The 14,733-nt window shown below is 40.6% G+C and overlaps 2 protein-coding genes across 5 annotated transcripts; one reads left to right on the top strand and one right to left on the bottom strand.

Moving 5' to 3' along the window:
* Positions 1 to 2,339: 2,339 nt before the first annotated feature.
* Positions 2,340 to 5,859, top strand: LOC135676944 (chloroplast envelope quinone oxidoreductase homolog). The gene is made up of 4 exons (XM_065188688.1): positions 2,340 to 2,495; positions 3,689 to 3,830; positions 4,650 to 4,741; positions 4,942 to 5,859. Exons 1-4 carry the CDS (start codon positions 2,430 to 2,432, stop codon positions 5,665 to 5,667), a joined length of 1,026 nt encoding a protein of 341 aa, XP_065044760.1. The 5' UTR covers positions 2,340 to 2,429; the 3' UTR covers positions 5,668 to 5,859.
* A 532-nt stretch (positions 5,860 to 6,391) lies between these two features.
* LOC135676943 (uncharacterized) lies at positions 6,392 to 14,303 on the bottom strand. Of its 4 annotated transcripts, none has more exons than XM_065188685.1 (6): positions 13,122 to 14,302; positions 11,432 to 11,936; positions 8,543 to 11,070; positions 8,171 to 8,236; positions 7,695 to 8,022; positions 6,392 to 7,245 (listed from the first exon to the last, which is right to left on the bottom strand). In XM_065188685.1, exons 1-3 carry the CDS (start codon positions 14,083 to 14,085, stop codon positions 8,868 to 8,870), a joined length of 3,672 nt encoding a protein of 1,223 aa, XP_065044757.1. In that variant the 5' UTR covers positions 14,086 to 14,302; the 3' UTR covers positions 6,392 to 7,245; positions 7,695 to 8,022; positions 8,171 to 8,236; positions 8,543 to 8,867. The 4 variants fall into 4 exon arrangements, with proteins under 4 accessions (XP_065044757.1, XP_065044758.1, XP_065044756.1 ...); XM_065188686.1 differs by having other exon boundaries at positions 6,392 to 7,075; XM_065188684.1 differs by lacking the exon at positions 6,392 to 7,245 and having other exon boundaries at positions 7,626 to 8,022.
* Positions 14,304 to 14,733: the final 430 nt, after the last annotated feature.

Genomic DNA, 14,733 nt, shown 5'->3' with positions numbered 1-14,733 from the left:
CTCCTTCGTGCATTGGATGGCGATTCTCGAGTGGTTGGCTGCTCGCCTTCGTGAGGTGATCGCGTTTTCCTGTAAAAATGGCCCTTGTCGGGATCACCCGGCGAGGCCCCTCCGATGAGCAAGTCAGTGGAGTGATCAATTGATTTTTGCCACCCTTTTTCCCCTCTGGCTAGATGTCGGCCAAGTCAGTGGAGTGATCAATTGATTTTTGCCACCCTTTTTCCCCTCAGGCTAGATGTCGGCCAGAGGTCTTTATATTACTATACATGGGTCGATTGTACGCGGGTTGACGTGGTGGACGTGCCGAGCAGTACCTTAGTACGGATTCTGACTTGACGTGTCTTTGGGGTTCCCGAGGTGTGACGTGCCGAGCAGTGCCTTAATACGGATTCTGACTTGGCGTGTCTTAGGATTCCCGAGATGTGACATATCGAGCAGTGTCTTAGTACGGATTCTAACTTATGTCTTAAGGGCCAAAAATATATCATATCATTAGGGAAATCTTATCTGCTATCAATTCCGACCGTAAAAAGATACAAAATAAGAATCAACAAAACCGTGAAAATATGATTATATGTAAAATATGACCGATCACAAAAGAGCAACCAGCCCGGCTTACAAATATAATCGTACATGAAGAACATACGATATCAGTAGGAGAGCATATCGTTGATAATGTTAATATGATCAAAAGAATCTACATGTAAAATAGCTACCACCACCGTGGTTTGTACCGTTGAACTAGTGTTTCCTTCAGAAATAGAGTAGTCGAAGCCAGTTTCATGGAGGGGAGTAGTAAGTGACTACTAACATGGAGAGGACATTCCCTGAGAACCGACAGGATTTCATGGACATGGTTTAAGGAAGATTTGACTGAAAACAAGAGCGAGCAAGGTTCCCTTGCTTAGAGAGGTTTGCAAGGTTAAGATTGCACAGATTCAAGACTAATTTTACCAGAAGTTTTATATGGTACAAGATATTTTAGCTAATAGAATAGAAGTCCATTTTAGGATTCCGATAATTTTGATGGAGGAAATCTCCTAATATCTTATCGTCAACTCCGTCTCACAGCGAATATAGTTGAGGGATTATAGTTTTCTCCTCAACTCTCTTCCTGACAGGAAGAAAATGAGAAATGATATAATTCCTCCTTGCAGATTGATAGCGATCTTTAATTAAAAACGATCATCAAAAGGTACACATCGTTAAACTAAATCTAATTACATAAAGGCTATTTTTATATTTTAATATAGCATATTAGAGAGAACATCAAAAGGTACACGTTAAATTAAATCTAATTATTTGATTTCAATCTTAACATAAAAGTTATTTTCATATTTTAATATAACATATTACATAGAGAGAGGCCTAAGATGTAAAAAAAAAAAAAAACACTACGATCATATGGAATGAGTAAGTTATATTTAAAAATATATATATTTATAGTTATTTACAAAGCCTTTTTATCTCTCGTATTAACTTTTCTTATACTATTAGTATTATTTATCTCATATTTTTCTAACTAAAGTATCAATAGTTTTGTTGACATATATTTATATCATTTTAAATCTATTTAATTTATTTAATCCTAATTATTGATGGATGTAAACTTCTTTTCCACTTTTCTATTGATTTATATATTATTCTTAAACAATTCAATATTCAAATTCATAAAAATTACCAAATTAGTGCACGTCTTATAAAATTTTTCATTTAATTGTGATCATATAAAACTTTTACTGGGAGAGATTATTTTTAAAAATAATATTATTTATTTTTTATGACAAGACATTTTTTAAAAGAATAAAAAATTTTATTCAGTATAATTCCTGATATTTCTGGCAAGTGTAAGTCACTTCGGCACCCGGAAAGCCTCCCATAGCGATGATTGGGAAGGGACATGGAGCCCCTCGCTTGTGGGACCCGCACTGGGTTGGCTGTCATCACGAGGGTAAGAGACAGGGCAGGAATTCTGGAGCCTTGGGATTTCTTTTACACGAAGAGTGTGGAACCCGCCAGAAAGCAACGATGCCTTTTTCTCTTCTTCTTACGAAACCAGCAACTGATACCTGCCTTATGATTGGTAGAATAATGGAACAGTGGGACCGACCATTGAGTCGTGGAAACGGGGTGCGTGGAAAACGGGGGGCTGAGTTATCCGCGCATTGGGACTCTCCGGACTGCGCTTCGGTGTCAAAAAGTGGGGCCCACGCAGCGTGTAGGTCGGCAACGTCACACGTCACGTCCCGCCGAACGGAGACGGGCAGACGCGAGTAAAGGACATCCGATAAGGGTAATTAGGTCATTTTGTTCAGTTCCACGGCTACAAATACTCATTCGACCAGACGGACGTCAGCGTCGACACCTCGGTCGAGCCATAGAGTTCCGGGATCGCCCCTCTCTTCGCCCTCTATTTTGCTTCCACCGCCATGGCCGGAAGAACCATGCACGCCGTCCAGTACGACGGCTACGGCGGCGGAGCCGCTGGTCTCAAGGTGCTATGACACTCCCCGATATGCCCCGTTGACTTTGCTTATTCGTCTTAATTCTGGTTTGCCCACTTTCTGTTCGACCTAAGACCTATAGTTTAAGCGTACAAGGAAGTGGGACAGAGCGATTATGATCTAAGCGTCAGCATCAAGGATTAGTTTACTGGAAATCGAGTCTCGAGCTGATATATGTATGCTTTCTATATGGAGAACTAAACATGTCCTTGATAGTTATGTTGGTGTGTGAAGAAAATTGTTGTTGTTGTTGAATGGAGTAAGGGAAGAGCTCTGTTTAGGAAGTGGTATATGTGATTGGAGAGTGAGATGCCACATAAAACAAAATCGAAGAGAGGCATGGTTTTGATCCATGGGGGGATTCAGTGCACCGGTAGCCACTGTAGTTACTGCTTTGATTTGGTGCCACAACTTTGTGACCTCAGATCAAAAAGTCTGTACACTCTTTGGCTCCAAATCTTAGGGGGATTATGGGAATGAAGGAATTGGATGAGACATCTGACTTGTACTAAAAGAATGGACTACATAGATTACCCACTTCTAAGATTTAGAATGTTCTCTAAATCATGGTAGTTGGATTTTTAATTTCTTGAATTATAATTGTCATGGTGTTGCACGTTGTTCACTTACCTTCTTTTTATCTTTAAGACATTAGATATCTTAGCCAGAAAAAATCTTGATTGTAGATATATATAACAAGGCCCAGAGATCAAAACCCATCTTCACCACTTCAAAAGAAAAAATTGACTGTTAATAACAAGGTCCTTTAAACAAAATCATTTCATCATGTTCACTACTAAATCGGTTTGTCCTGTTTCAACCATTCAATGAAGATACTATGTTCTGTTCAAAAGTCAAAGTTGATCTGAAGTATTTAAAAAGGAAAATTTACATGGTTCTTATTTTAGCTTACTACCCTCATTGACACAATTCAAGAGAATGAGGATTTTCCTCGAAACCTTCTACTTTCTTGTTGATTTTACCCTATGTTGTCAAATGGACGTAGCGAAGATGTCGAACCTAACTGTGCTAAATGAACACACACAACAATGTGACTAAAGTTTAGGCCGAGGGGCTTTCACCTCTGAGCAGCTTTGGCCAATAAATATATATGCTTTGGTCAAGCAATTATTTCAGACTTTATGATGATGGTTCTTGATTACAATTCATTCTTGCTTCTTCAGCATGTGGAGATTCAAGTTCCTTCACCAAAAAAGGACGAGGTGTTGTTGAGAGTGGAAGCAGCAAGCATCAACCAAATTGACTGGAAAATCCAAAAAGGTGTGATGCGACCTCTTATGCCACCAAAATTTCCATTTGTCCCAGGTAAGCTACTGCTTAAATCAAGTAAATGAGTGTCCTCTCAATTATGATTCTGCTAATGTGAAATCCTTATGAAAAGAGGCTGGTTTGAATTTAATTTAGCTTTCTGTCAGCTGTATTTAGGTTTCTTTTTGATTGATTGCTGAATAGATTGTTAGCCCTATATTCCTTTTTGGATATTCTGATTTTTTTTTCTTTTTTTGATGTTGTATGCGAACTACTACTATCTGGGAAGGGAGAGAATATGTGCTGTTGAACAGATAAAAATAGATAAACTAATTTTGGTAGAAGCTTTAGAACATTGACAGAATGACTTTCTGTATTGATACGGTAATGATGCAGTAAAGTTTGAAATTTCGCTTGACAAATTTTTTAAGATATCAGCCAGTTTGGCCAGTAAAGATATTGATCAAGATTAAATTTTTCACGAAAAAAGATAAGAAATCCTTATTTTTAAAGTCTCGCATCAGTTGTGACTACCCACTCTCAATGGGCACAATCTGAGAGCTCCTACCTGGAAGCTTGGCTCATGTAGTTTTTTGCATTTGGGCGTCAGCTATACAGTATCAGAGTAACAACTACTTGTGATGTGTCCATTCATCTTGAAGCCTACTGTACATTTAGTTTCTGCTCTGGTAGCGATCGACATGAGACTAATCAGATCGGTAAATCATATTTTCTTTCTACAAGCACTTTTAAATGTTTACCATAGTCTGCATTCTGAATCACACATGTAAACATATATGCATATATCTAGCATTTGGTTCTTGAAACTCTTTAATGGAGGATGGAAACTATGTTCTGTATTTGGTTGGTCACTAGTGACCGATGTAGCTGGAGAAGTTGTTGAGGTCGGTCCGGGAGTACATAGCTTCAAGCCAGGTGACAAGGTGGTTTCCATGCTTAACTTTCGGGTAATTTTTCGAAGTACTCCCCATCTTCAACTTATGAAAGCAAGTTATGTATGTTCATACTAAGATTCCAGTATGCTTTGTATGTTGCTCTTGATATTTGGTTCTTCTTGATCAAATTGACTGCTCTTGATAGATAAGTTTAGTGAGTACATGTTGAGTTCCTGGATCTTTCTAACTTGAGATGTGTGTGGTATGATCAGAATGCAGGTGGACTTGCAGAGTATGCTGTTGCATCGGTGAACATAACAGTGGACAGGCCCCCTGAAGTTTCAGCAGCTGAGGGTGCCAGCCTACCGATCGCAGCGCTCACTGCTCTCCAAGCACTGAGGGACGGTGGAACCAAGTTTGATGGCACCGGTCAGCCCGGGAATGTCTTGATCACCGCCGCCTCCAGTGGGGTTGGGTCTTTCGCGGTCCAGCTCGCGAAGCTGGGTAACCTTCATGTGACAGCCACCTGTGGTGCTCGGAACGTCGATCTCGTGAAGAGGTTGGGTGCAGATGAGGTGCTGGACTACAAAACTCCAGAAGGCAAGAGCTTGAGCAGCCCCTCGGGGAGGAAGTACAATGTGGTGATACACTGCACGGTGGGTATCAGCTGGTCCACTTTTGAGCCAAACCTGGCAGCTAACGGGGTGGTGATCGATTTAACTCCTACACCGTGGACCTGGTTTCATTCAGTGGTGAAAAGGCTGACCTTTGCGAAGAAGAAGCTGGTGCCACTGCTCATCTTCGTGCATGACAAGGAGGATTTGAGGTTTTTGGTTCAGCTGGTGCGGGATGGGAAGGTTACGACGGTGGTCGACTCGAGGCACCAACTGAGTGAAGCGGCAGCAGCCTGGGCCAAAAGCATAGCGGGTCATGCCACTGGAAAGATCATCGTGGAGATAGGGGGAGAGGAGGCCATGGCTCCGGTGGTGGCAGGATGATATGATGCACGGAGATACGTGAATGTATAAAAGTATCGTGTGTCAAGGGTTTCTTCAGAGGTTAAAATGGTGTTGCGTATATATGTTGGTTGAACAGATATAAGCTGCCACTTCAGTATGCCCTTCCATAACGTGTGGCGAACTGATCCTTTTATTACTGTTGCAAGCAAATCGAAGCAATATTACTAATTAGCCCTGAACAGCTGATATCGGCGATGGTCTGGGAAGGTGTCATTTTGATGGATCATAGGATCGATGAGGGGTGCAATTCGAGTCGGCATATGAATATGAAGCACTAAAGAGAAACCTTACATGGAATCGAATAACATGGAAAGGATGATTCTGAGTATAGGTAATTATTTCTAAGTTATACTTCCTTTTAATTCATAAACTGCACCACTAAAGTTGCACAATTCAAAAATAAGAAGTGAAAGTAATCAAGTAAATTTTTCTTGAAATAAAAGCAACGCACGCAAAAGGCTTTCAAGAAAACTTGTGCGTGGCTTCGGAAGCTGAATGCATCGGCGGCCATGCTGCATAAACAAACACAGAGTGCTACTGATATAATTCCGACTATAAAAAGATAAAAATAAGAAACAACAAAACCGTGAAATGCCAAACAAAAGCGAAAATATGATTACATGTAAAATATGAACAAACGCAAAAGAGCAACCAACCCAACCCGGCTTATAAATATAATCGTGCAAAGAACATAAGATATCACTAGGAGAACATATCGTTGATAATGTTAATGTGATAAAAAGAATCTCTATACAAAATAGCCACCACCACCGTGGTTGTTCTGTTGAACGAGTGTATTCTTGAGAAAGAGTAGTCGACACCAGGTTCATGGAGAGTAGTAGTAGTAGTAGGTGATTCCTAACATGGAGAGGAAATTGCCTGAGAACCGACAAGATTTCCTGGACATGGTTTAAGGAAGATTTGACTGAACAAGAGCGAGCAAGGTCCACTCGCTTAGAGGTTTGCAAGGTTAAGAAAGGTAAAATTTGCACAGATTCCAAAACTAATTTTAACAGAGGTTTTACATGGTACAGGATCTATACTCGCCTTTTTTTTGTCTTAGAGAGAGAGAGAGAGAGAGAAGTACAAGACTTAAAGAACTAAGACTAAGATGTTAAGAACAAAAAAAAAAACTAGGCCTAAGACTAAAAAGAAAGATCTATACTTGCCTTGACATTCACTTAGCAGCCCGTTGCACAACAGAAAAAGAGAGAGAGAACAGACAAGAAACATGTTTTGGGGGTCAGTGCAAAAGAAATACCATCAAGTGGGGCTGTTGAGCAGCTCATACGGACGCACCATCAGGAGAACTGGCTGATCCTCTGCATCTTTCTCTTTAACCAAGGATCATAGTTTTACCAAGGATAATAGTCATCCAAAGCAGACCCTAACTCAAAAGGAAAAATGAGCATAGGGAGATATAGAAAAAGAAGAGAAACAAGAAATTTTATGATGCAAGGCAAAACGTAAAAGGTCAGTGAAGAACACGATCAGAAGCAAGACCATCCTACTCGGATCATCTGGTGTCTTCCCACATCCTACGAACAAATGTAGTTTCTGCATGCAGCGTAGCACAAGCATGGGTGATCTGAACAAACAGTGGTAGCTAGTTTCCTGATTCCAAAACATTTTGTTCAACAAAACAAAATTGGGCAGAATCTTAGCTGCCAAAAGAAATTTTAAATCAGAAAAATATTGGCTTGGTAGGCTTCATAGCCATACGCCAGAGACTACGACCTAATAATGTACCTTCAGAAAATACAGGCAAAGAGTACAAAACTAAGCCAATCAGACATGTGACCAAGTCCAAAAGAAAGTTAAAAACGAAGGAAAAGTTTAAAGGGCAAAAAAGAGAAAAGAAATATAAGGAATATAAAAATTTTAAGTTTTCATACTATATACAAAAAAACAATGTGTAAATCAAAACCATTTCCAGATGCGAAAACCGAGAACAAATGCATTGAGAAAATTTTCCAATTTGTGCTTTAAAAGCTTTACAAACAAACCTTTCTTGCATCGGTGGAACAATGGCCCAATTTGCTTTCATGTTATCCCAGCAGCAATTCTCTTTCGTTACCTGCACATATTTTGGATACCACAGGACCACGGTAGTAAGTTGTATGACTAACTAATTGGACACTTCAGAATGGCTCATCATGAAGCCAGTCTTGTATTCAGTTGCAAATAAGTCATGAAGCTTGATTGGAAAGTAAAGAATCTTGTTTCATGAAGCTACACCGCTAGTTTTGATCTTGGCCTCGACAGTTCTCAGACGACCAACAACTATACCGTGCCGTTCATTGATCACTTACACTGGGCTATCAACAAGGAGTCCTGTTACCCAAAAATAAAGAAGAAAAGAAAAGAAGAAAAAAAAAAGAAACGGGAAAATAGAATTACCATATGAACAAAATGAACAACGTATATTGTAACAGTAAAAGAAATTAACATAAATTTTAGACTATAACAAGAAATGATGCACCTCATCAATAGAAAATGCTCCATCCATCCCCTGAATATCACTGAATAACCCTAACAGCAGATATCCCTGCATTTTTTTTCCAGAGATCAAAAACTCCTAGACCTAAATAAATCACGAAGTTTAAGGCTTCAGACAGCATTTACTAGTAACATAGAAGCTATTGGTGTTTGAACTGCCTAAGGACAAAACTCCAGTTACAACTATATCTGCCAATCATAGAGATAACTAGCTAATCAACTAATTTAATAGAACAATTCATCAACCAGGACAAGCCAGTCGTACAACATGCACTGAAATTTGCAGTCATCCAAGAATACAAAACCTAATAATTATCAAAGAAACAATAATATCCTTGATTTATGTGTCACCTACCAGCGATGCTCCCAAGTGTTCCAGGTACTGAAGACCTGCAGAGACAAACACGTGCAGGTTGATGCACTAAAACTGCAGATGATATCATCTTATCAGCACAAACTCATAATAAGACTATAGAGTTCATTCCTTTGAAGGCTTCATCATTATAGTTCCACAGAACAAATCTTGAATTATCATAGGGAGTACTTCCATGGCAAAGAGACCTCTTCCAACGACATTATCGCCATCTCCTGCAAGTAAAACTCCTGGATCAGAAAAAGAAAAGCCAAGTAATAGACTAATAGCTGCATCTGTATTCTGTTAAGGTCCAGTTGTAAGTCTTCTATGGTGATGATGAGCTAGCTGGGGCATCCAGGACAGAAGAATGTGCGGTCGTCCAATCTTCATTTGACTCTGCAACCTTATCAGCGGACATGTGATTGTTAAGAGAGGAGATCTCCACTACTCCAGCACTCTGTGGTTCACCACATCTGCCTTCATACTTCATCCTGTGACCTCCAAAATTTACCTCTGGATTTTGATCAGTCAAGTTCTCATTAGTGAAAGAAATATCATTCATGTTAGATAAATCTTGTGAAAAATATCCATGGTCTCTGACCATTAAGGCAGAAGAGGATTCCACGTTTCTAATTTCTTTGGAATCACTGGGGTTCCCATGATCAAGTGGTACTGACTGAATTGTCTGTACACAGCCGTATTCCTCAGTTTCACTTTTCTCTTTTATTTTCTCATTATTGCTTAAACCATTGATCTGCCCCTCAAAAAGGGAGCCCACATGAGCAACTAAGTTTGATGACTGCTGATTCATATGACTTGTACCCAGTTCATCTGGTTTGTAGTCACGATCAATGTACCATTCTTTAGTAATGCTTGTAATATTTGTGGAATCAACATTTGGTGCCCCTTCAACTCCTATTTTATCAGGAATGGTACTTTGAGGTCCCTTCAACTCAGTGTATTTACTTTTCCTGGCGGTAATATCTGTTCCAGAAGGTGACATACCACTTTTAGTGTATACCGATCCCTGATCAACATATGGAGGATACTTGGCAGCCAAATCAGCAGTTTTTTGCCAGCAATCATCATCTAAATCTGCTGGGTCTTGCCCAACATTATCCTTAATTTTGATGGAACTGTGATTCTCAAGTTCAGTAGTCTGGAACTCTGCCTCTTTGTTTTCAGTATGATCATCAGTACCCACCATTAAACTTACTTTACAAGTCACATTTTCAACATTACAATCTTTTGTCAATCCAGTGAAAGTACCTTCTATGTGATTTGTGTCTCCACTAGAAGCCTTAGAATTTCTCATAGATTCATCCCCAGTCAAACAGGGACTTGACATGTGAGGCTCCAACTTTGAACAGTTGTCAGATTTTCCATGGATGTCATCTGAAATTTGAGATTCCTTGGTGATGACAGCTTCGAGTCCACTAGTTTTTATGTTGTTCTCTTTTAGCTTCTCCACTTTGTTCTGGTCAATAGCAGCCTTGAGGGACCCCTCTTCCAAACGACGAGAAGTTCTGTGAGATCTTGAACTTGAATGATGTGAAGACCTTTTATCATCCCTCAAGTGTGTGGAATCAACAGTTGGACGTTCTCTCTCCGTAGTGGCCGAGTCACTTTTTTCATGCTTCCTGTGACTTGATCTTGAACTCTCATGCCTGCTTGAATATCGTTTTTCAGCATGCTTAACATCATCACCATCTTCCAAGTTTCTGTGCTGTTTTAAAGTTGAAGACTGCACAGACTTCTTATCTCCTATTGACTCGGAGCACTCCCCATCTATATTTTGATCCTTGTTCACAGTGTCAGCTTTTTCAGAACTTGAATCATCCAGCTTAGACCTTTTGTGCTTATTAGCACTTCTCTCATCCTTGGGTGACAAGGACCTTCGTTTAGGACCGCCAGTTGAATGTGCCGCAGACTTATCTTCCTTAATGTCCCTTGACCTTTTTGGATCTTTAGAGGACTCATTACTTCTCTCCAATCTTTTATAATCTTGCTTTGACTTTTCGGTTTTTCTGGAGTCTTCTTTTTCATTTGAATGATGCTTTCGCTCAATGGATCTAGATCTAGATCTAGAATGCCTACCACGATGAGAGGAAGACCGATGACTATTTACTGGAGATAATCTACTTGATTTATGATGCCTTGGCGATCTTGAATCAGCTCGAGATGACCTCTTTGTTCTGGAGCTTGCACTTTCTCTGTGATGCTTGGGTGATCTCGATCCAGCTCGAGATGATTTTCTTTGAGGACTTGAACTCCTACTTCTGTTTCTCCTTGAGACAGAGTAATGATCACGTGATCTATCCCTTTCTCGTCTTCTGCTATAGAGATCACGATCAACTCTGTACGACCTGTCATCATGACGTGAATGGCGTGATCTTATTGGTGATCTTGATCTTTGGTCTCGGGAATGTCTCACTGCAGGTGACAGAGACCGAGAATACCTGCTTCTTCGATACTTAATGGGTGACCTTGACCGAGACTTGGAATCACGGCGAGGGATAGACGGGGACCTGGTTAAAGCAAAAACATTAGCAACGATAAATTGAATTATTTTGCTAAAAGAATCAGAATATGCAATGATGAACCAACCAGACTCAGTACAGAAATGATGGTCAAAGCTTATAAGCTATAGTAGACAAGATAGAGGCTCAGTAGATATTTATCATGGTCAATGTACAAGCTAACCATAAGAGATCGAGTCAAATAACAAGCATATATTATCAGTGAAAAAAGAAAAAAAAACACTTAAAAACTCCTCAAATATTTTCGAAGGTCACATTCAATTTAATGCACATTTACCTACAAAAAATTCCAAAGCAAAGAATCAATAAATGGTATGGAATGAGTCAAGAAAATAGTAAAATATATAACCTGGACTTTCTTTTAACTTCCTTGTCATCACTAACTAGACCTTCTGCTTTTAACATTTTACTTATTTCAGCTGCCCTTGCTGATGCCATCTCTGTTGCAGATTTCATTGTCGCTGCTCGAGCAGCAGCCTGTTGCGAGGCCATTGCTTGTTGCATCATTAAGGCTTGTTGAAATTGCATCTGTTGCATAGCAACCGCTTGCTGCATAACTAACGGTAATGAGGAATTTCCCATGGCTGATTTTGAAGGAAGGGACTTTGCCATCTCAACATTCAACGGACGGCCCCCTACATCCATGTTGTTCAGTGCCAAAGCTGCAGTTGCTTCTTCTGCCTTAGTATATTCGATATAAGCAAAGTGCTTCGATTCCGTGATGGTGCAATCAACAACAGTTCCACAGTAACCAAAAAGCTGTTTGAGATGATCCACTGTAAGAAGTGGACTAAGATTACTGACTTGTATTGTTTTCTTCAAAGCATCAGATTTGGAAGCCTCATCAGATGAGCCTGTATAATGATCGACAAACTAAAGAAGTCAATATGTTGTTCAATAAAATTCAAGGAAAAGCAAAACTTTCAATACACGTGAGTGATAAGCATATGTAAAAGCAGGGCCAATAATATCCTCATATGATAATACACATATCAGGTAAATGATATAACATACATGGGTTCCAAAAGGCAACAAAATTTTCAGAAGTTGGAGAGCGTATGAAAAAAGATGAAACCAATCTGAACAATTTGGCTTCTTACTTAGCATAACTGCTAAGCGTGTCAGACTCATTCAAGACGCTGGCTTTCACAAGGTTCAACCCAAAATTCTTAAACTAGGCACTCGGAGGGCACATGTGACACTTACAATTGATAGTTGCAAAAAACACAAACTGATTGTTCAATCCTGCTTACAATTTCTTTAAAAGGTCCAAATAACTCCTATACCTTTTTTTTTCATTTTCCTTAACACATTGCAGTATATTATATCCTTTAGTAATTTTTCTGACAATTAAGCTTAGGACCACAATAAGCATAACAGAAGCAAGAAATAGTGAATGCCCAATACTCAGAAGAACATGACACTTCTTATTCAACCTTCCAGATATACATTCGGTAAGAACATATCCCAGTACTGCAAGAGAACCATGTTACATTATTAATCTAAATCTTCACATAATTTAAGACTATTATCTCCCTTGCACACTATCATGGTTAATTATTATTGGAATTATAGTTATTTAGCTTTTAATTGGTGCAACCCCCACGGTTATGCCAGTAATTAAGATCAATACCAAGCAAAATGATAATAATATACTGAGATTACATAAATTACATAATATACTGATAACAAAATACATAATCAGACTATCCAACATGCCAAGTTATGCAAGCTAGGTATCTGGGGCATTACATAAATTTGCTAGTTTCTATCATAAATTACGTAATATACTGATAATAAATTTCCCAGAAGGCTTCTATGACTGCAAATATATGAAATGCCAGCATCATGACCACTATATTGAAGGTTTGCAATGACCAAAGTAAAAGCAAGTCATGAACAATGCATCCTCAATATGCACATAATAAACATATTATGTCTCAGAGAAATTCACCTACTTTTTGCTGATCTGCTAAATAAGACATTAAACTTAATCTAAACCATCAAACACAGTATGCTTATATAGAAGGATAGCAAACCTGGCGAGCCCCCAGCAGACTGGGCCTGCATCTGAGCAGCATGAGCTTGAAGAGCCCGTGCAGCAACAATTGCTTGAGCAGCAGCCATTGCAGCTGCTGAAGGGGCCATAGGGGCCTGACTCAAGGTCCCCATTGTTGACGTTGCTGCTAGTGCACTCATCAGCAGATTATGTGGTGGGTGATTGAGCTTGCAGTCAGTCTTTGAACATCGTCCATTCAAGTACTCCCGACAGATCTCTCCCAGTGATGCCCCAATCCCCTGCAAAACCACGCCTCCGGCGGATCCTGATGCAACACCAGGCGTCATGCCTAACAGCCCCGGGAATGCCCCAGATACTGAGCCTGCATAATTTGGCATGTTGGGCATTGTCTGATTGACCATATTGGGGTAAGAGGACACCGCAGGCAAGCTCGTTGCCCCTATGGCTGTGCCGGCGCTAAAAAACACTGGGAACGGGCTCCCCGTGATTGGCTTCCCGTTGCAATCAACATGCACCATGTAGTTCCCGCGCTTGGGCACTGCATACGTCACGGCGTACGCCCCGTCCCCCTGATCCTTAACCATACCCTCTTGATCGGAGCCCCCGACTCCAACACCAGGCGAGATCTTCACCTTGATCTGGGCTCCACCGGTGGGAATCTTCCGGCTGTCAGAATCCTTGGTTACGACAGTGAAGGTGCACGGCGCGCAAGCGGTGCCTCCGGCGATCCCAGCGCCAGCGGCGATGCACTTGGATGGGTCCACGGGGCCGATGGGCTTCAACGCAAGGTCTTCCGGCTCGTCCCCGTCGCTGTCGGAAGATTCCTCCTCCTCCTCCTTCGCCTTGGCCTTCTCCATAGCCTTGAAAGTGGCCTCGAAAGCGGCCTTTGCCGCTGCCGCCTTCTCCGCCTCACTCTTAATCTTAGCCTCCTCTGCCTGCTTCATCCATATGGGCTTCGCAGCCGCCGCGCTCCGATCCGCCATGGATCAGCTGCTGCTCCGGAAACCCTAAAGCAAGATCTGACTTCGGGATTGAGCAAGGACAAATCAACGGAACGAGGGAGCAAACGACTCCAAATCGAGACCGAGACAGAAACCGAGAACGAGATCGAAATCGAGACCGAGCGGACCTTGATTAGGGTTTCCGGTCGATCGATGGAATGCAATTGGGGATTGCGAGGAAATATATGGGTGGTGGGAATACCGAGGGCGTGTTACCAAAGGACTCATTGCTACTTCTTTCGAAATAGTTTTCTACACCTCCATCGATCCCCAATCCAACACCTTCCTGACAACAGTCGCGACGGTGGGATCCACAAGGGAGGCCCCACCGATGCAAGCCGTCACGGGAAACGCGTGTGATCGCGTAATTGCTCTGCGTGAGGAGACGTATTAAGAGTCCAATGTGGTTGGGTCCAACCAAACCGGCCACTTGTACTATTCAGTTAGACTTGGACATGTTTGGTCGAATCCAATCAGCCTTCTCACTGTAATCTTATTGGATCAAAGCTTCATACTATCATCCTATATATATATATAAATATATATATATATATATGTATACATATATATATATATGTATACATACATATATATATTTATATGTATATATATACTCTATGATACTAATAT

This window comes from Musa acuminata, chromosome BXJ1-6 (assembly GCF_036884655.1).
Source record: "Musa acuminata AAA Group cultivar baxijiao chromosome BXJ1-6, Cavendish_Baxijiao_AAA, whole genome shotgun sequence".
Taxonomy (NCBI): Eukaryota; Viridiplantae; Streptophyta; class Magnoliopsida; order Zingiberales; family Musaceae; genus Musa; species Musa acuminata.
Note: the sequence above shows the minus strand (reverse complement) of the source record. Positions and strands in the feature narration are given on the sequence as shown.

Coding starts and splice junctions, on each gene's coding strand:
- LOC135676944 (XM_065188688.1), top strand. CDS start 2,430: ATGGCCGGAAGAACCATGCACGCCGTCCAGTACGACGGCTACGGCGGC. Junction 3,831..4,649: donor AAAATTTCCATTTGTCCCAG/GTAAGCTACTGC, acceptor GTTGGTCACTAG/TGACCGATGTAGCTGGAGAA. Junction 4,742..4,941: donor TTTCCATGCTTAACTTTCGG/GTAATTTTTCGA, acceptor TGGTATGATCAG/AATGCAGGTGGACTTGCAGA.
- LOC135676943 (XM_065188685.1), bottom strand. CDS start 14,085: ATGGCGGATCGGAGCGCGGCGGCTGCGAAGCCCATATGGATGAAGCAG. Junction 11,937..13,121: donor GTCTGCTGGGGGCTCGCCAG/GTTTGCTATCCT, acceptor ATCATTATACAG/GCTCATCTGATGAGGCTTCC. Junction 11,071..11,431: donor GAAGTTAAAAGAAAGTCCAG/GTTATATATTTT, acceptor TGCTTTAACCAG/GTCCCCGTCTATCCCTCGCC.